General features: G+C 36.9%; 1 protein-coding gene across 2 annotated transcripts; it reads right to left on the reverse strand.

Annotated features, from left to right (window-relative positions):
- Positions 1–14,063: 14,063 nt before the first annotated feature.
- On the reverse strand, positions 14,064–18,315 carry LOC107792658 (uncharacterized). Of its 2 annotated transcripts, none has more exons than XM_016614893.2 (5): positions 18,183–18,315; positions 16,578–16,632; positions 16,365–16,508; positions 16,000–16,073; positions 14,064–15,926 (listed from the first exon to the last, which is right to left on the reverse strand). In XM_016614893.2, exons 2-5 carry the CDS (start codon positions 16,623–16,625, stop codon positions 15,791–15,793), a joined length of 402 nt encoding a protein of 133 aa, XP_016470379.1. In that variant the 5' UTR covers positions 16,626–16,632; positions 18,183–18,315; the 3' UTR covers positions 14,064–15,790. The 2 variants fall into 2 exon arrangements, with proteins under 2 accessions (XP_016470379.1, XP_016470380.1); XM_016614894.2 differs by having other exon boundaries at positions 18,133–18,285.
- Positions 18,316–21,179: the final 2,864 nt, after the last annotated feature.

Below are 21,179 nucleotides of genomic sequence, written 5' to 3' on the forward strand. Positions count from 1 at the left end.
AATAGGCAAGGGAAAGAAAGTGATTTATAGAATTTTCCTAATGGGGGCCTGTTTGGGCGTGGGTCAATCATTATTTTATGCTTTTTGTAATTTTCTGAGAAGGTCGTGTTAGTAAATCAATAGTAAAATTTTATTATGGTTGTTGTGGGTTGTAGACTAAAAGTAGGTCCCCAACCCCTCTGTAAAATATGCTGACGCGTGAGGAGTCGCTTTCTATCAAACTCGTTGTAATAAAGAGAAGGGTCTCAACTCTCAACTTGGGTCGCACTCGGTATTTGTGACTAGCCAAAATACTGCTGGGTTCAAACTCGCCTCGGCCTAAACACGGTTTTGGCTTGGTAGGATATTTTTAGCACCGAAGTTATTAAATCAAACTATGTAATATTTATTTAAATAATAAAAATTCTTGTAATAAAACTATAATTTTATAAATAAAAAATAATATTGAAAAAAGATGAGAGCAGTATTTTACTAATAAAGTAAGCATTAAAGTAGAGGAAAAAAAGAGTTGAGAGGGTTGTAGTGCATAATTTAGACAAGGATTCAAACCCGTGAACAACCCCTTACTTTGAAAATCATAAACCACTGGACTGTCTCATTAATTTTGTTAAGGGTGATCAAAATATATATCAATACCAATATAAAATAATATTCAATCTATATACATAGTATCATTTTCCAGCGAAGAGTGTTCACTTGACTACCCTTGGAATAGTGTGACTATATCACTATTTCTAGGTTAGAATGAGAAGCGATAATAACTCGCACTCGATATTTGCACTAAATAAATAATTATATTTATACATAAACTTTATAGCTTAATTATAGTTAATTAATATACATTTTCATCTCATGTTAACTATTATTATCTTCAAACACCATAGTACTATTTAACGTAAACACTGAAAGTGTATAAAAAATTGAAAATTTTGTCCTCCGTAATAGTTAAAATTACTAACTAGTGATATAAAGTTTTGTACGTTAATCCGGTCATTGGATTGTTTTCGTGAAACAAATTCATAGGTAATAATTAGGTAATACTCAAATTATTCATATCCATGTCTAAATTATTTGGATTTAATGCTTGTCGCAGCTGTACAAGCAGGTTTACTGTTAAGTTTTGGTCTTGTCGATGTTCCCACCTTCCACTCATGTGTTGTTGCAATTTGAGGAAGTTTAAACACTTGCCAAATTTGGCATGGGAAAAGAGAGTACTATTCTGTGAAAGAAAGAACAGTGAATTTAGCAAATCGATCATTGCATCTAGGAAGGAAGGTACACCGCAACAATCGAATAAATATGTTAGAGTACTAAAATGTAGATAACTAATAAATAAATAAACAGACAAGACTTCTTTCAAATAAAGATAAATTTGATTTTGTAGTATATTACAAATGTTATTTTAATTATGAGAGATCAACAAAAAATAACATAGAATTTTGTAAGCAAAACACAGATTTTAGAATAAGTTCAGAGTATAAGTGGATATAGGAGATCGTTTTAGAGGAAAGAGGTCGGGGTGAGGGAGAGACATGAACAAAGTATCCCCTGATAGGATTTAATAGGGGATTTGTTTGGTTGACAAATTAAAGCACTAGTAGTTATGCAAGTGATTATGACACAAAAATGTTGGACATGTTATATGGTGAATAAAAATATGTAGATTTGTTTTATAAAAACTGTCTAACTTACGAGCAATTCTATCTTTATTCGCATAAAAAATTACTAGTATTTATTTTTCCAATATAAGTTTAATTTGTTAATACCAGTAGTGCACAAATTAATACGAGAAATCAAATGTTGTATCAATTATACAAAGTTTTATTTTGGAAATAAAATCTTGTACTAATGAATTTTTATCTGATGTGGATACTATAATATTAAAAATTTCATGTACGAATGACTTTTTATTGACCACTAAGTCATGCCCTTAAATGCAGAAAAATTTTCATCACTAATTTTTTTTATCCAAACACAAATAATCCCTTAGACGTTGACCCCAAAATATTGCATAGCAATCAGTTACAGTTAGTAAAGGGTCACCTTTTGAGCCTACTGCCATTCAATTTTGGGAATAGTAGAAAATCCAAGTGTGCAATTTGAAGCAGTAGCTTCAATTCTTTCCATTACATATCAAAGATGGTCCCATGGTTTTCTTTTACACGGCATTTAAGTATCCTAATTAAACTAGGGGGAAAACGACATTTTAAGTCAGAAATTACCTTGTTGATAACTTTGAGTACGTAGCCAATGATGAAATTAAGTAGTAAAGGAGATAAAATTAACACGTTGGGCACACAGAAAATTGGTTTATTGCATGCAAAGCGTGAGGATAAGACCATAACTAAAAACACGCAAATAACGTATAGCAAGTTGGACACAGAAGACAACTTGACTGCATAATAAACAAGAACACGATGCTGACTTAGCTTGAAAGGACAAGACCGCCAACATAAAGGCCAAAAGGTGTCTCTTGTGGACTTAGCTTCCTCTTTTAAGTCACAAGCAACTTGTCAAAAGGATTTGAAGCATACAAATTAAGTTACTATTAATTAACAATACAATCTGTACATATTCAACGTATTGCTTAAGTGAAATATAAAAGTTGGATTAAAGCTACTGGATTCGACTGAAACTATAAGTACTCTAGCTCCGCCACTGATTATCATGACTCATGTATGTAGGGAATAGTGAAGACTGAATAGGTAAAGCCGTAAAGGGTTTTTGATATTTCATCAGCTTTGCAGTTGGCACATGATGTGTCGTTTTTTCTACCCTTGGTGTAGTATCAATCCATAAAGAATCAATGCTCAGCTTTGGATTCGTTAATATCAATAATAAAAGCTATCTCATGTGGAATTTGATGGTGATGTTAATCACTGCTTTACAATCGAATCTCTCTTTTGGAAAGGGCTCTCTTCGAATTTCTTCTGACTTCTTAGATGCGAATTATGGGGGTGCTAACCATTTTCTAATCGAATTTTCCTTTTGAAAAGGGCTCTATTCGAATTTCTCTGACTTTTTAATTGTGTGTTTCACACTTTCTGGAAAGGTTGATAACTCCCTCTCTTCTCGAAGTGAATTAAGAGAAAGGGAAGTGCACTCAATCAATTAAATATTGACCTTGCCACTATTCGGCCCACATTTTCTTAGAGGACCTAAGTCAACAGTTACCCATTGTTAAATCATTTGCGCCGATTATCGGAGGCGGATTTAGGATTTTAATAACATGGGTGCACCACTTAAAAGGAGAAACAAAGAAGTATTAAGTGGGATTTGATCCCTAATCCTCTAGGTAAATAACTCAACATTTAACCAAGTGCACCATTTAGCCTCTTTGGAGCATGGATGCCAGCCGATAATACTAGATCAATTCTAAAAATATATATATAAAATATCTAGTTTGACGGAAAGACCATGGGTTCACGTGCCCGTGTAAATGCCTACAAATCGGCCTCTGCCGATTATGATCTGTTTTGTTTCTAGAACATACGACTAGTAGAAGCCCAACTAAACTTACTAATCGTTCTGTTTTTGTCTTTTGGCGAATGTAGCCTAGAAAAACTGCGCCGTCAAAAGGACTTTGGGCTTCTGTTGTGGTACACATGCTAAAGGAATTGTTAAAATAGCACAAGCTAACCAGTTTTCGGACTGATTATTTAAAAATAGCCAGTATTTGTAAAGTCATTGAAAAATAGTCACTATTTTACTGCAACAGGGACCGATCCAGCATAATATACTGGAGATTGGAGCACCTGTATATGAATTTCCAGTATTGAATGACCACTTGTAAATCTGGCTATTTTTGAATTTCTCCCTAATGAATTCAAGATGGGCTTCTATTTTGGTCCACTCCTAGAAGATAGAAAATCCGTCTTTCTCCATACATCACCACCCTAAGTCATCTTCGCAAATCACAACTATCAAACCAGACCCATCACCGCCCACTACTAGATCTGAAATCACGAAGTCGCCACCATTGCCTGGACCTGGATCTAACGCCAGATTTGGACGGCTGCCTTGTCGAGAGAGGGAATAAGGAGAGAGAGTTGAGGGAGAAGAGAGAGAGGATTGGTGGAAACGTTGAGGGATCAGTTATATATATTTGTATTTTGCTATAAAATATAAAAAGAACCTATAAATAATAATATTTTCAAAGTATTCTGGTTTATAATAAATAGGGTGCATTATTTAATTATAGCATGTAAAATTTCCTACTTGATTTCTCTGTCCAAATATTTTAGCCTATCCAAAAAGAATGTCATTTTTTTATTTAAAAATAATTTAATTTTAAAAATTTCTCATTTTATCCATAATAAAATGATTTATAGCTACATAAATATTTATGACTTGTTTTAAACTATAAATTTCAAATGTTTTTTCTTTTTTAAAACTCATGCCCCACGTTAATTGGGACGGAGTGGGCAGTTAATTTGGTTAAAGTAAACGAAATTTTTAAAAAATGAGATAATTGAAAAAGTCAATTGTCGTCTGCATTCACATACTATCGGCCGATAATTACCGGTCACAACTCACAATAATGGAAGCTTGACGCAATTGAAAAGAGCTCGCCCACAAGCCGCAGCAAACCCAACCGCATAAACGTCTCAAATCCATCTTAGAGCCATGTCACCAGCCAAATACACGTATTACCTCATTATAAGTACATAAATCAAAGTAAAACATAGACTACTTTTTTGTTCTTTTCACCTTTTAAGGTTCTTTTCCACGTTCACATATGAAGTAAACGGTACATGCATTTTGAAATTATAGATGAGAAAGGGAAAGAAATCTGAGCATCATCCAGTCCAAAGGATTAGGGTGCCTTTCACCAAATAAAAGAGAATACGGAGTATTATAGTTAGTGTATGGGTCAAAATCTGACCACAATGGTCGACCAACATGGGACCTCGCCTAAGCGGCGAAATGGTGAAAAGCACCATGACCAACCTCAGTTCAATCATCGACAGTGTATGTCAAGTAAAAACGATACTCGAATAACGACGAAAAGACCGTCGCGTGAGTGTACGTTGATCAAAAAATACAGTAAAGTTCCAAGAACTATATATAGAAGGGGGATTCTCGGAAAAAGGGAGCGGGACTTTTCCTCTCAACTCTTTTTCTTACAATTTCCTCTTGTGAAGGATGAAAATTGATATTTCTTTCTTCTTATCAAAGATGGGATTGTAATATCAAGAAATCTAAACCATTCCTATTTTTCATTCATTATCTCGATATACATTTTTTAGATTTGAACTTGATTATGCTTGACTAAGATTTTTCCCTTCTCATCATTAATTGATTTAATCAAAAAGTTTAATATTTTTTGGTCAAACAATTAGCTTAGTAATTTTCATATTTTATGTGTAACACTTAGCATAAAATGTTTGACTAAAACTGTTAAGCCTTCTTAGTTAAACCATTTCAATAAAAAGACTTGGGGCAAAGTTTAGCCGAAGATAATTAATTTCAGATCTGAGATTGTGAGCACCTAATTTTTGACAATATTTAATTTTTTGTCACTTCTTCTATGTAAATATTTTAGGGGTTTTAACCTACAATTTTTAGCTTTGTTACACTTTTTATTATAGGGTAAAAATACAAAAATTTAAAAGGTGAATTATTACTATTACTATTATTTTATTTTATTTTTTTATTTTTAAAATAATAAAAAAAAATCCCAAAAAATATTTTTTTTTTAATTTTCGGGTGAGATATAAAAAATAAGAAAAAGGGAAATATGGAATAAAAAAAAATAAAAGTAAAAGTGGGTGGAATTCTCTTTTAAAAAGTAAACGAAAGTGGAAAATTAAAAGTAAAGTTTTGTGAAATTTTTTAAAAAATAAAAAGTAAAGAAAGTTGGAATTAAAAAATAAATAAAAAGGTACCTGAAAATTAAAAAAAAATTAAAGTAAAAGAAAGTAGAATTTTTATAAGAAAAGCAAAAGAAAGTGGATTGTTTTTTTAAGAAAAGTAAAGTAAGTGGAATCCTCTTTTAAAAGTAAAAAAAGTGAGATTTAAATAAGATAAAAGTAATTAAAGTTGGAATTTAAAAAATAAAAGTAAATAAAGGTGGGATTTCTTTTAATTAAAAAATAATAAAATATTTTTTTTATAAAAAAAAACTGAAAAATTTCGAAATTTTTGCTATAAATAGAAGAGAAATTCTAAGAAGAAGAGGGAGAAAGGAGAGAAAAGAGAGGGGTGAATTGAGAGAAACAAATTTTTTTCTTCTTCTACGCTACGACAATTTCTACTCGTGTTATTCTTTCTTCCTCTTTCTTTCGAAAATTTCCAGCAATTCAACACCCCAAAACCCAACAAAAAATACTTCAAAACATTCCTTTTTACACGCCAAAGAGTGGTGTTAACAGTCGAGGTCGAGGATTCCGTTGGAGCTTTGTTCACCGGCTTTGATGATCATCTTTGCTTATGCTTGTTCGGCGTTCGTCTGAGTAATTGTACATATTCTTGGAGACTCATTTAATTGGAAATCTTGCATTAAAAGGTTTATTCTTCCCTTTTTTTATCTTATTTTATGTGATTTTATTTATTTATCTTTAAACTTTATAAATAATAATGTAAATCAATCCTTAAATGTTATATGTTTAATCATGTTTCTGAAAATATAGTATTTAAACTTGCTAAAAGTTTGGAAGATTTGGACACTAATAAGTTTAGGCTTCAATTGTTGGGATGTAGGGTAATGGTATATGATAATTTATTTATTCAAATATCTAAAATCATACACTTTTTTCACAAACAATTCCATAACTTTTGGCCTTACAATAATCTTAAATTAGTTTAGGAAAATACTTCAAGTGCGTTAGTTTATTTAGGTGCGCTTTAAATAATTAAATATCATGACTATGTGTATGGTCTCTGTGGCATAATTGTGATATGTAACAAAATAAGTATTAGAACGCGTAACTTATTTCAAGATAACTTTTTTTTTCTTCATAATTTTAATCAAGCCATAAAGCGGACATAAATAAAAGATGAGAACCAATAAAACACAAGTTATCCAAAAAATAGTATAAGCCAAATATAGTCAATAAAGAGACCGTGCTAGAACCACGGGACTCGGGGAATGCCTTACACCTTCTCCCCGGTTAACAGAGTTCCTTACCCGTACTTTGTTTTCGCAAATCAATAATAAAAGAGTCAAACTTTCCTTTGAATAGGGATCAAATAAAAGGTGACTTGGAACACCCAAAAATCAATCCAAGTGGCGACTCTGAATAACAAAATAATCCCTATTTCAAATTTGTCACTTTAATTGAAAAAAACTTTTTAACCCACAATCCATAACACACATTATCTTTTGGAGGGGTAGAAAAAGGGTGTGACAGAGATAAATGATAGGAATGAACAAGCACAACTAAACACAAATTTTGAATGCAACATCAATTGACTCTCCCAATGTAAGAAATAGATAATTGCTCCAATAATATCAAATGATAATGAGGAATACATAAAGGAAAAGAGTCACCATGTTCAAACAAAATCGCCCTCCGTCTGTTTGATAAACTAGAATTAAAGATGCATATCGAGATTCTAAGCTCTCATCTTCTTTTTCGGTCAGGAGCTTGAGGTTTGGGAGCATCCTTATCCTTTTAGAATGTAAATCTCGTTGTATGCGTATGTGCTACCCCCCCTTGTGTCACACTTTCTCATGATATTTATACCCAACACTTTCCTTACCCAACGGTCCTTAACCGGAGTACCTAAGTTCTTGGATTATCCTATAGAATATTTCTCTAGAATATCTAAGTGTTGAATTGGCCGTTCAGACCGAATTGAGTGCTCGACCTCGACCATAGCCAAATCACTTGTCGGTATATCATTTCCTATACGCGACTTCGGCTCAGTTGCTCTTCCTTATGTAGAATTCCTTTGATCAGATTTTGACCTATACAGTTAATCCCTCCGCCCATTGAGGTTGCCTTTGGGCGAGCTTGGTGGGCGAACTTCGCCAGTTGCACCTTTTGAGAAATCTGAGCACATTGGCCGAAGGGTGACCCTTCATAGAGAGATGGCGATGTGATGCTTGGGGAGTCGTACCTGACCGCTCTGCCAGTTTGAAATGACGTCAATCTGTCATGCGTCATTATGGCGCACGTTCCTTATACGTTACGTCGTTTCCCGTGCTTCCTCTGCTTTGGAATTAACGTGGTGGCGTTTGGTTTTCCCGCTCAGGATGTTTGTATCTTTATAAATAGAGGAGAGAACTTTTCATTTGGGGTTTGTTGTGTTTTCTACATATTATTCAAAAGACTCTAGGATTCTCTTTCCTCCTTCCTCAGATTCTTATGTTTCCATCTTTCTTCTTTCGAAGTTCCTTGCCACTGTTACTCCCTCTATCTTAACTCCTATTACCTACATAACCGAAGAAATATGGCTAGTGCACCTTCTACTTCCGATAGAGTCGCCGGTGACGTTGCATTGTAAACGATGTGCCCTCCCATGAAGAAGGGACGACCACTGTGGAAGATGAGAATTTTCTCAACGTAGATGAGATAATTCCACGCTCCGGGAAAGCCAGGATTGATTTCAAGCATTTACTCGACGCCGATCCTAAGCCTATTGTTTCCGTAATGGACATTGCGGAACTTGCTGCGCCTAAGGCCAAGTGGAGGATTCCTGATCATGTTGAACTCGTTCCTGCGGATAATGACTTCGTGCAGGTACATCACCCGGGGTACTGCGCGTTTATACGTACCCATTTGTCATTGGTTACTCACTTCCCCTTCCTTACCTGGATGAAGACTTTTGCCATTATTACGGAGTGTGCCCGGATCATCTCTCCCCATATATATACAAACTTTTCCTCATGCTCACCAAGTACGCGGAACTGGCTGACCGGGGGGTTTCTCTTAGCCACTTGTTTCACCTCTTCGTACCTAGTTTTTACAGGAGTACTATGATACATCTTCGTCACCGCGGGACCAAGGGATTGGTGGTGAAGATGGACGACAAGACCAATTGTCGTTTTTAGGAGAACTTCTTCTTTGTGAGGACGGAACATGTGGTGTCGAATCCTAACGGATTTTCGAAGGAGTGGAATTTTGCCCGTAAATGTCTTTTTGTAGATATATATATATTTTTTAGAAAGTGGCTTCTCGTTGTCCCCTTTCGGTGAATTGATTGTTTTTTTTTCCTTCTATTTCACAACCGAGAAGGCACTTCCCACGCTAGTCGCTGATATTCGTGAGTGTGTGAGCCAGGTTTTGCCCTACACAATGGAGATTCGTGCATAATCGCCGTTCCACGAGAGATTCGGGCGTAGACCTTCCGTTGGTGAGCCATCTCGTCTTGCTTTAAGTTGTTTTTCCCTTTGTTGTGTTTTCCTCTTTGATTTAAGCTTCCTTCTTTAGTAGGTCGACGGGGAACGAGGAGGGCGAGGGCTCCAGTACCTGCTTTCCGCCAGTCGAGTGTCTCGACCGGACCTGCACCGATTGCGGCTGCACGTGAGATTGCTCAGACTGCCGCTGCTTTACAGACTACGGCCCCTCCCGTGCTTGGCCGCCGTAAAGATGGTCGTCAGGCTAAGGCCCCGCTTCCCGTGATTCATTTGGTGGACGAGTCATCTCAGGACGACGACGAAGAGGCTTCGTTAAAAAGGCGAAGAATAAGGGCCGATGGGGTATCCAGGGCCAGGGGGCCTTCGAGGAGCGAACCCGTGTTGGCAATGCCTGAGTCTGCCGGTGATGCCAATTTAGATGAGGAGACCGTATTACCTTTAGGCGTGGAGGTGGTGCCCGTTTCTGGCGTGGGAGAATCTACCATGGTAGAAGGGCAAAACTCGGAGGCCGCTGCGATTGTTCCATGTGGTCCATCGGTTTCGCATCAGGCCCGTGCTCCCTCTTCATCCAGCGAGAGGGCAAATGGCGTAGTCGTAGATGACTACAAATTCGGTTCGAATATTGACCTCGAGGACATAAGCATGTTTGAGGCGGGATTCCCTCGGGTGGAGGCAGGGACGGATGATTCCTCTCGTGTGATCGAGATTGCCCCCGAGTGTGACTTGTTGGAGGACACGGTGAGCCTGGTGCCTCAATTTTCCCTTTTTTGTTCTGCTACTGAAAGCAGGTCCCTTCAGGAAATCAGTGATGCCGGCCTATCACAGGGCATAGTCGGAATGGATTTGAGGGTGAGTCTATCGCTTTCTTCGCTTTACGCCTCCTACTCTTGCTAATTTTCTCTTTCCGTTCTCTTTTTTTTCAGACCTTTATTTTGGAGACGAGGAGTATCCGCTGCAAGGAGAGGCGGGCTGCCGTTTTTCAGAAGATGGTTTCAAAATACCACTTATTCTGTGACAAGTGCCGCGAGATGCATGCTCAGGGCGGGAGGCAACCCTCAGTCCCTTTGGGAGGAGTTGGAATGAAAGGACGAGGATCTGATGCAGTCCATGAGCAGATGCAGCGAACTCGAGGGGCTGCTTAGGGCTAAGGAAGAGAGATCGAGGTGGGCAAGGGTGTTGCAGCTGAGTGTGTTGATCTTCAGGCGAAGGTAGTGGCCCTAGGGGTGGAGCTTGAGCAGAGTGACATTAGGGTCGCCGGCTTAAGTGTTGAATTGTTGGAAAAAGGTGACCGAATTGGAAGGTAAGACGACCGAGCTGGAGAGGGTTGAAGGAGCCCGAGTAGCAGCCTTGGTGAAGGCCGCAGCGCTGGAAGGTACTATCCGCGTTCTCAGGTCTGAACGTGCCACTGAAATGGAGACGGGCGTTTTGAGGGAGGCACGACTTGATAAGCAGATTGGTGAGCTTGAGAGGGACGTCTTGGGCTGGGTGATCAAATTACGGCTCTCGAGGCGGAGAAGGCGCAATTGTTCGCCTCGACTCCTCCTGCGCCTGCCTCTGTCTACGTTCCTCGCCCTTTGTACGAGATATGGGTTCACGATGAGGCTCAGCGGGATATATATAAGGGCTTGTTGGCAGCGGGGAATGTCTCTGAGGTCGCTTTCAAAGAGGCTCGAGCTAAAACGCGTGAGTCCCGGCTTGCCTGTGGTTATGATCCCGCGACACCAGAGGTTGGTGGAGCTGATAAGGCTGAGGATGGGCTTCCATTTGGTGAGGAACATTCTGATAGAGAGGGTGATGGTGGAGGTGAAGCTGATGAACCAGACAGAGAGAGAGATGGTGGCGTGGACGGGGATAATGCTGAATGAAGCTCTTGTATTTAATTTCTCCTCCTGTATTTAGTTTTTTTTATTTGGTTAGGTGGGGGCCCCTTTTTGGTCCTTTATTAGACGCTATTTTTTCTTTGAATAAAATAGTTGGTTTGTCCTTGATTGTATGACCTTGGCCTTTCCTTCTTTTTTCTTTTCGAATTTCTTGGATTTTCTCGCAATAAGTCCCTGACTTTTGGTAGTTAACTCGTGTGAGGTCATATTTAACATGCTAATTTGAGCGAGGTCGAATTTTGTTTTGTTAATTCGAGCGAGGTCAAATTTTGTCTTTTTAATTCGAGCGAGGTCGAATTTTGTCTTTTTAATTCGAGTGAGGTCGAATGTAGAACGATTCAAACGAGGTCGAATGTAAGTTAATTCGAACGAAGTCGAATTTTGTCAAGTTAATTCGAGCGAGGTCGAATGTAGGACGATTCGAATGAGGTCGAATGTAAGTTAATTCGAGCGAGGTTGAATTTGACCTGCTAATTCGAGCGAGGTCGAATGTAGAATGATTCGAATGAGGTTGAATACATATTGCCTTTGCGTTGGCGTGATGTGCAAATTTTGTGTCGTGTAGGAATGTCATACAGTTTTGTTTATTCATTGGAGAATATTACATGTTTCTATTCGATACGTGCATACATTCGAGGAGTCCCAGTCTGTCTAGTCCCTTCATTGCTCGGCTTAGAGGAGTAGTTGACGGGCGGGGCGATGAATGTTTTGCTCAAGCTTCGGGACGTTTTGATATATGGACGAGATCAAATTTTAGATAGTTGTACAGTTGCATAGTTGATTTGGCGAGCGCGTAGGTGAGTTTTATGCACTTATGTTCTATCTGCATGTTGGAGAGATTCGCATGTTTTTCGAGCCGGTGACCCGGTCCTAGTCTACACAGGTCTTTCTCTTTATGGCGTTAAGCACCAACTTGTTGGGGAGGGGGGAGCTTTACTCGACCGTTGCCTGCAGGATGGTATGGTACGGAATGTTTTCATGGTACGTTGTTTTGATGGCATTTGTTCCTTGTTCGCGCATCTAGGAGAACGTTCATGTTCATATCCTCATCACAAAAGAAAAATAACAAGTTAAATCCAAATTGAATCGTTTGTTACCTTGACCCGATTGGTTGGCGTGGAGAGAGGGGCACTGTAGAACGACTCGTTTCGCCCCGTACTCAGATGCTGGCTTTGGATTTGGTCTCAGCCTCGCGCTTAGCTTCGCTGTTAGTCAAGTTTGGGCATTTTATGGGCTGACAACTTACTTCGCCCTTTGGGATCTCGAGCTCGAGTCCCGGTCCAATCTAATCCCAGGTGCACAAGAATGAGGGAAACATAAGTTATACTCCGTATATACGGGCAGGACAAACTTGTTATTTCAAAGAATTACACAATAGACTATCGTCCCTTCCCAAGAGAGGGGGCAGTGTGCATAAAGTATAGATTAGCGTCTAACGTAAATATAGCCAGTAAGATTGTAGGCGAGCTTAGTGCGTAGTGTCCATAATCCTAATTTGACAACTCATACTTACGACGTACCAAACCCATTACTACAGCAAGACGTGGCATTCGTATAGATATCAAATATAACTTTGATTTCATGCAAAGATCTGTCCTTGGTTGGTTCGGTTATTTCAAAAGCTTGCCTACAGATTTCTCAAGTTGGTGTTTGTAATGATAGGGCGAGGCGACGACAACCGGGAAGTGGAACTCTGACTGACATTAGATCTAGAGGAAACTAAAATTTTGGCTAGAAAAATTCCCCACAGACGGCGCCAAATTGTTTGACTAAAAAGTGTTAAGCCTTCTTAGTTAAACCATTTCAATAAAAAGACTTGGGCAATATTTAGCCAAAGATAATTAATTTCAGATCTGAGATAAATGATAGGAATGAACAAGCACAACTAAATACAAATTTTGATTACAACAACGATTGACTCTCCCACTGTAAGAAACAGATAATTGCTCCAATAATATCAAATGATAATGAGAAATACATAAAGGAAAAGAATCACCATGTTCAAACAAGACCGCCCTCCGTCCGTTTGATAAACTAGAATTAAAGATACATATCGAGATTCTAAGCTCTCATCTTCTTTTTCGGTCAGGAGCTTGAGGTTTTGGAGCATCCTTATCCTTTTAGGAATGTAAATCTCGTTGTGTGCGTATGTGTTGCCCCCCTTGTGTCACACTTTCTCATGATATTTATACCCAACACTTTCCTTACCCAGCGGTCCTTAACCGGAGTACCTAAATTCCTGGAATATCCCATAGAATATCTAAGTGTTGAATTGGCAATTCAGACCGAATTGAGTGCTCGACCTCGACCATAGCCAAATCACTTGCCGGCATATCATTTCCTATACGCGACTTCGACTCGATTGCTTCTTGGTTGCTTTTCCTTAAGCAAAATTCCTTTGATCAGATTTTGACCCATACATAATTATCATAGGATTTACATAATGTTTTTTAAAGGAGAAGTATAATAAATTTTTAACTATCAAGTTACATAAAAATTTAACTAAAGCTACCTGTGTATAATAACAATTAAGCTAATAATCTAAGAAAAGAAATAAGTAACGCACTAAACTGTGTAAATTTTTACATTTATATAAAAATTAAATCCATTATCTTATCAATATTCATGTACCATTTAACCTCAAACATGTGTTATCAACTTAGTGCATGTATCTTTTGACTTCTAGAATAGAGGTTAATGTTCTATTGTCTGAAAGGAAAGAGTCATAAGGCATGAAAGCTAAATAGCTAATCGTTACCTTCCTCGTGATGCGAATGATGTAATCTAATATTTCACGTGTACGTGTACGTGTGGTATTACCTAACGCGTAAGGTTGGAGTTACTTGATTTTCGGTCAGAAATTCATGTATATGGATATGGTCTTAAACAGTTGTCTCCATTCTCATTAAGTCTCAAACTCTGTATCTATCCAATCTGACAAAGAACTTTTCAATTTCCACCAACCTCTTGATTCACTTCCCTCCCTTCCTAAGACTCTGAATCACGAACAAACTTCCCAACCCCGCGTCCCCACCACAAAATGAAAAGAATATATAAAGAAAGAAAGAAACTCTTGGGAGTTGCGGTTGGGTGCCAAACTCACCAAATCTAAATTTATATATAGGCAACCATTTCAGTGATTGTTATGTGAGGAAGACTGAAGACAACCTATTTTTGTGGGTTCATATGGAGAAGAAGAACAACAGCATGGCAAAGAAAGAAGACGGATTCTTGGAGCAAAACCAAGAGGCTGATTGTCATCATCTTATGCACAGCCAAGTGAAGAAGATTAAGGAGGAAGAGTCTGAGAGAAACGTAATTGACTGGCCAGTTCTAGCAAGGGAGGTCATGACCAGGCAACACTCTAGATCACGCCTTGGACTAATCTCCGGCCAACCCATCTCCGTAGGCGACTCTTAGAAGTATCGACTCAAACATGGTGTTTTTCATTTTCTAGAGGCCGACATAGACTTAGGTTCTATCATCTCTATTCCTCTCCCTTTTGAGAGGGCTTTAGGTTTTGTTTCTATGTAAATATGACTTCAGTGAAGATATTAGATGGTTGTGATCCTTTTAGAAGAGTTTATCTCAGTTTTCCTCTTTATTCAATTGCTTCCATGTTTAATCCGTTTCTTCTTCTCGTGTTTTCTCTAATTTTGATTAGATGGTTGGATCAGTCTTATCCATGTTTGACAACTTTTTGCAAAGAATTAAAGCAAATGGAATGAAAATTGGAACTGACAAGTGACAATTTTAGGTTCTCGCTGAAAGCAGAGAATTATATATATATATATCTACTACTGCATATGGTTTTTTCTCCTTGTGTTCCTACTGATGTAACTAGTTTTTAGGCCTCAAATAGAAAAAGTGCACTTTGTAGTTTATACGGAAGCTCCCAACTTCCTAACCCCACTCTGCTTTCTATCTGAGAGCATGATGAAAATAATTTATATGTGCTATTCCATAAAAGTAATTGAATTAAGGTTGATATTTACAAATCTCTAAGAGAGCTTGGTCCTTGGATCATATAAAATGAAATAAGGCGATTTAAAGAGAGCTTCGGCCTTGGATCATATAAGGTGATTAAATAAGGTGATTAAATATAAGGCCTTGGATCATATAATGCCTTGGATTAAATAAGGTGATTAAAGTAATAGATGGGAAGAAACATTAAGAAGAAAATCAGCTTGCTATGAACAACTTATGGAGCAGGCTCACAGCAGATATATCAAAAAGAAACTATAGATTGGAGAGCAAAATAACAAAATGAAGAGTATTGAGAAATTCAATGGATATGTGCATCAAAAGCTCACCTTTTCCAATTTGCAATACTTTTTGTAGACTTCTCAGTCAGAAAACTATAGAAGTTTGTCATAGGGGAAGTGTTAAGTAGCTTTACATCAGTTAGCAACTAAATGTACGGTTCTTCAAATGAATTCTTTTTCTCCTCTTGTCGATCATGTAAGGCTCTGTTATTGTTCTTTTAGTAAGAACATAAGTACCAATCTAGGTGACAAAACCACTAGCAATGCAAAAACAAATGTCAATTACCCAGCATAACGTGAACGGCTTGCCTATTGAGAAGCTTTAGCATAATGCAGATAGCTCAGGATTCACCCTGGACATTCTGAAGTAGGTATTTAGCATTTCCCAAAAGAGCATCAGCCTCCTCATTTGAAGTATCAAGCAAGCGCAGTTCCTTAATCTCTTCTTGCCACTTTTCCATTTGTTCCTTGTGTACTCTGCAAATAAATATGCTTCAGCATTTGTAACCAACCTTGTCCTAATTAGTTAATTTTCTACCTCCGCACTTACAAAATAATCCGCTCTTCAAACTCATTACTCAGTTCCTTCAGCATGGACTTCCCTGATTCCAGCAGTTCAGAGACCTTCTCAGGGTGATAACAAGAATTGTGTGTCAACCAATATAGACATTCACAGCTATATCAAAGAGTATGAGCCAAACTCAAATACCAAACTTTGTTATTAACGACATATAAGTCCATCATTTGCTTCATTAGGCTGGGGTTTCAAACTCAAATACCAAACTTTGTTATTAACGACATATAAGTCCATCATTTGCTTCATTAGGCTGGGGTTTCAACCATCTCTTCTTTCTATGCTATGTCACTGTCCTAGTTATTTGCCTAGTTATGTGCAATTAAGAATTTAAATCATACCAGGTTAGTGAAACGGTTGATCTTTTCCAGAATATTAGCAATCTCCAGCTCCATCTGTTCAGATGCCAGTGTGGCAGCAGCAGTTTCTTCTTCTGTAGCCTTTGCAATTTCACTACCAGTCTGTGTGGTTTCATTATCCTCCTCCTAACAGCAAAGTTAACTGCTATCAGGACAAATATGATGTTAAAATGCTTTAAAAGATAGGGGACATACAGAAGGTTTCAGGCGCTTATTTGTGACATCAGCAACTTCTAGTTCCATTGTGGATCTGTACTAGCAAAAAGTGGATAATAAGAGACTGCCAAAACAAGAAATGAACATGACAGGAAAGTGACACCATATTAGCGACAATCCCACATAAGTACTTGTAACTGAAATACACATGTAATGTTCTATCAAATGTCAGATATACTTTTAAAAAGTTATGCAAAATGTATAATGTGTCTATCAAACTAACCAAGACGGACATATCAAAATCTGGTTATACATGGTCAATGCGAGATTTAAACTAGTCTCAAAACCAAATAAATCAGTACTAAATTAACAGAAATCACAAGCACTTCTAATCAAAACAAACGTGGATCAATCTGAAAGTACTAGTCAGAACAAGCAACGAATGAAATGATGAGCAAATCATCCCAAACTTTAGTTAAAGCTTGCAGTGTTGACCAGATAAACAGCAGAATACTCATAACGCTTAATTAGAATCACACAAATTGAAAAAACAGCACATTCCTTGGTTGAGTAATTGATATACGTCAAGCTTCTAGATAGCACGCACGTGAATCACACTTATTAGCCATATATGATGCCTCTCATCATCATCATTTATTAGTAGATATGCTGTTGGTGCTTGTGAAATAGCTTAATCAGACAATTAATTAAATGATTTACCAATTTTATCCATAATTCTTCTTCAATGGACAAAACAAATGCGGAAATTATTAAGATACGAGGCTCGAATGCAATCAATTAGCAAATGATACTCCTAGAACTTATAATGATGTGGATTCTTATTCAAATTTGCTGATACTGAATTACTTTTCTGATTTAAGCAATTAGAACAAGTTTATGACATGTACTTGATTTAGCCAACTTCCGTTCAGAAGAAAATGTCGATTCGGAAACTTACAACTCAGAAATTAACCAAGACAGACATCGAAATCTGGTGAGGTATGGTCAATGCAAGATTTAAACTAGTCCCGAAACCAAACAAATCAGTACTATTTTAATAGAAAACACAAGCACTTCTAATCAGAACAAGCATGGATCAATCTGAAAGTACTAGTCAGAACAAGCAACGGATGAAGTGATGAGCAAATCATCGCAAACTTTAGTTATGCAGTGTTGACCACCTAAACAGCAGATCACTCATGACGCATAATTAGAATTAGAATCACACAAATGAAAAAAACAGTACATTCCTAATTGATATAGGTCAAGCTTATAATACGTGAATCACTTATACTCTATATATCATGCCTCTCATCATCATTAATATAGTATCTATGCTGTCCGATGCTTGTGAAATTGCTTAATCAGACAATTAAATTCAGCGATTTACCAATTTTCATCCATAATTCTTCGTCAATAGATCTCAAAATAAATGAGGTCTATCAGTGGAATTTTTAAGATACGAAACTCAAATGACGAATGCAATCATCAAAAATCAACTCATAGAACTTATAATAATGTGGATTCTTATTCAAATTTGCTGATACTGAATTACTTATCTTATTTAAGCAATTAGAACAAGTTTAAGACGTACTTGATTTAACCAACTTCCGTTCAGAAGAAGAAGTCGTTTCGGAAACTTACAACGCGATTCTGCCAGAGAAATAGATCACCGATCAGTGATCGCCGCAGAAGAAAAATGGAGAGGAGCAAGTTGGGAGCCGAGCCGAGGGAAAGTGTTTTTCAACTGAGAAGCTCGCGCAGAATTTGAAATTAGGGGCGGTAATCAATGTTTTAAAAGGCGGGCTTGATAAAAGATGTTTTACCTTTGACGAGGTGAGGCGTAACCCCTAAGACATGGTAGTATTTTTAAATTTTACTAATTTTAAGAATTTTAAGATAGTATAAAATAAAAAATAATTATAAAAATTACATTAAAATCATAAAATTATAGTAATAAGTAATCTATTTAAAATATTTATAAATTATAATTCAACCATGAATAATACGAAAAGTATGACATATATCATAATATGCAGATTAGCTGCAACATCGTTACAACTCAAACATCAAAAATAATTTATTCGATACGAAATTTTATACGTATCTCTTAAGGGGTAATGAATCTTGAAAGAATTTCGATATTATAATTTGATATTTTTTTTATAAAATACTCCTTTTATTTAATATGCTTTCTATTTGAAAGAGAATATATATAAAAACATTATTCACAATTGAAATATGATTCTCTAGCATCATTTATTTTTAAGTTTCAACAAGTTAATAAAGTAACACATAATTCACCATACAATACCATGATAACTAATTATTTGTAAATAGGATAGCTAATACTAAGCTATTAAATTAATAAGTATTGTATCACGTAAACATGAAAAAAAAATATTAAGAAAAATAATTATGGACTATTATATAATAAAAATATAACAAAAGTTAATAAATAAATATTTTTTAAATGAAAGATTTATTTAAAATTTACTATCATAGCAGTCTTAGTGGATAACGTGCAATAATTTTTATTTTAATTATAACATAAAATACTCTCAACTTGACGATTTATGATTTAGAAAAAAGTAATTTTGAATAGCCAACGATTAATTAAGAAATTTTGTGCATTTACAAGGTTAGTTACACTCAATTGCATAAAGTTCTATTAGGCGAGCCCAATACGCGGGGCGTTGGGCGTGTTCGGGGCGTAAGCCCCGACGGTCAAGACGTAAGCCTCACGGAATTAAGCCCCACACATAAGCCCAGGGGCGTTCTACGAATGCTCCGCCCTGAAGCGAGTCCCAGTTTTGCCTTTTAAAACAGAGGTTGTAATCAATCAGGATATTGATGTGATTGTCAAGGCAAATGGGCTAGAAGATATTGTGGGCTTGCAGGTTTTAAATCACAGGGCCCAATGCTTGAATCGAAAAAGTAATTTTGCTATTAACTCCAAATTTATTAGAAAAAATGGCACAAAATGACAACACATAATATGAATTGGCAATTTTTTTTTGGCTTATATTAGATTTGGCAAAAACAGCCTCAAACAATTGGCATTATATGGTCAAATCTTAAAAAAACCACTCTCTTATATATTCTCTCTCAAACAATTGGCTCCAAACCGTCTGCCCCCCCCCCCTTCTTCGCCGCTCACTTCTCTTCTTGTTCACTGCTTCCCTCCCCCTTTCTCTCTTTGTATTTATTCTTCTATCTCTTCTCTTTCGCTCTCATAGTTTAGCAAAAATCCTTGCAAATTATGCAAAAAAAAAATCAGTGGGATGAAAATGTAAGGTTGATCTCACATCAGAGAAAATCAGAAGCAAAAACTAAGAGAGAAAAAATATATTTCAACTTTGTTTTTCTTCTCTCTTCTTTTTTTTAGTTGGATTGAACGAGTGGGTGTAATTGAAATTGGTTGAAAATACCTAAACGAGGCTATATACAAAATTCGAGCAAGATTGAAAGTGATTTAGACTAGTTTCAAATAAAACATAAGACCTACAAATTCAACTGCGATATGTATATATTACGTTGTATATCGTGTACATCAGTGTATATCACACACATGTTTTAAGGACGTCTGTGTATATCATTTTGTATATTGTATATACAATATAATTTTTGTGATGACCCAAGGGGTCATCTTGTGTTCTAGAATCTAAATTCGGGTTTTCAGGCCTTGAAAATCTTATTTTCTTCCTTCTCAATTTGCGTGCGCAGTCCGAACGCATTTCCAGAAAGCTTTTATGTAAAATTTAAGAAAAATTTAGAAATTTATCTTTAAAATTAATTAAAGTTGACCTTGATCAACGTTTTGGGTAAACGGATCCGGACCCGTATACTAACGGTCCCAGAGGGTCCGTAGTAAAATATGGGACTTGGGCATATGCCCGGAATCGAATTCCGAGGTCCCTAACCCGAGAAATGAATTTTTGAAGAAAATTATTTACTGGAAAATATAAGGAGTTTTAGAAATTTAATAATGTTTGAATTTGATGGTATCAGGACCATATTTTAGTTATGGAGCCCGGTACAAGTTTAATATGGTATTTAAGTTATTCCTGTAAAATTTGGTGAGAAACGGAGTTTATATGACGTGATTCGGACACTCGGCTGTGAAAATATAAACTTTATGTGTTCTTGAGAATTTCATTGATTTTGATGCTAAATTCATTGTTTAAGGTGTTATTTTGACGATTTGATCGCACGAGAAAGTCCGTACAATATTTCTAGACTTGTGTGCATGTTTGGTTTGGAGCCCCGAGGGCTCGGGTGAGTTTTGTATAGGCCACAGAGTGAGTTTGGACTTAGAAAAATATTGATGTTGCATCTCGTATTGTTGCAGGCTCTAATCTCGCAATTGTGAGGTCAGACTTCGCAATTGCGAGCCTCACAGACTTGGCAATTGCGAGGGCTTTATCGCAGTTGCGAAGAAGCCTTGGCCAGCATAGTTCGCATTTGTGAACACTCCTTCGCAATTGCGAAGTCAACATGGAGGGTCAATGATCGCAATTGCGACAAATTGCTCGCAATTGCGACATCTGCACCTGATCAAAACATCATTTGAATGGGATTTCAACTCATTCTCTCAAATTTTCAAACCCTAAACCTCCCTAGGCGATTTTCCAAAGAACC

Source organism: Nicotiana tabacum, chromosome 6, assembly GCF_000715075.1.
Source record: "Nicotiana tabacum cultivar K326 chromosome 6, ASM71507v2, whole genome shotgun sequence".
NCBI lineage: Eukaryota > Viridiplantae > Streptophyta > Magnoliopsida > Solanales > Solanaceae > Nicotiana > Nicotiana tabacum.

Excerpts from the sequence above, each read along its gene's own strand:
- LOC107792658 (XM_016614893.2), bottom strand. The coding sequence starts at position 16,625 with ATGGAACTAGAAGTTGCTGATGTCACAAATAAGCGCCTGAAACCTTCT. Across the intron at positions 16,509-16,577 it reads ATAAGCGCCTGAAACCTTCT|GAGGAGGATAATGAAACCAC; the intron begins GTATGTCCCCTA and ends CTTTGCTGTTAG. Across the intron at positions 15,927-15,999 it reads TTTGAAGAGCGGATTATTTT|AGTACACAAGGAACAAATGG; the intron begins GTAAGTGCGGAG and ends ATTTATTTGCAG.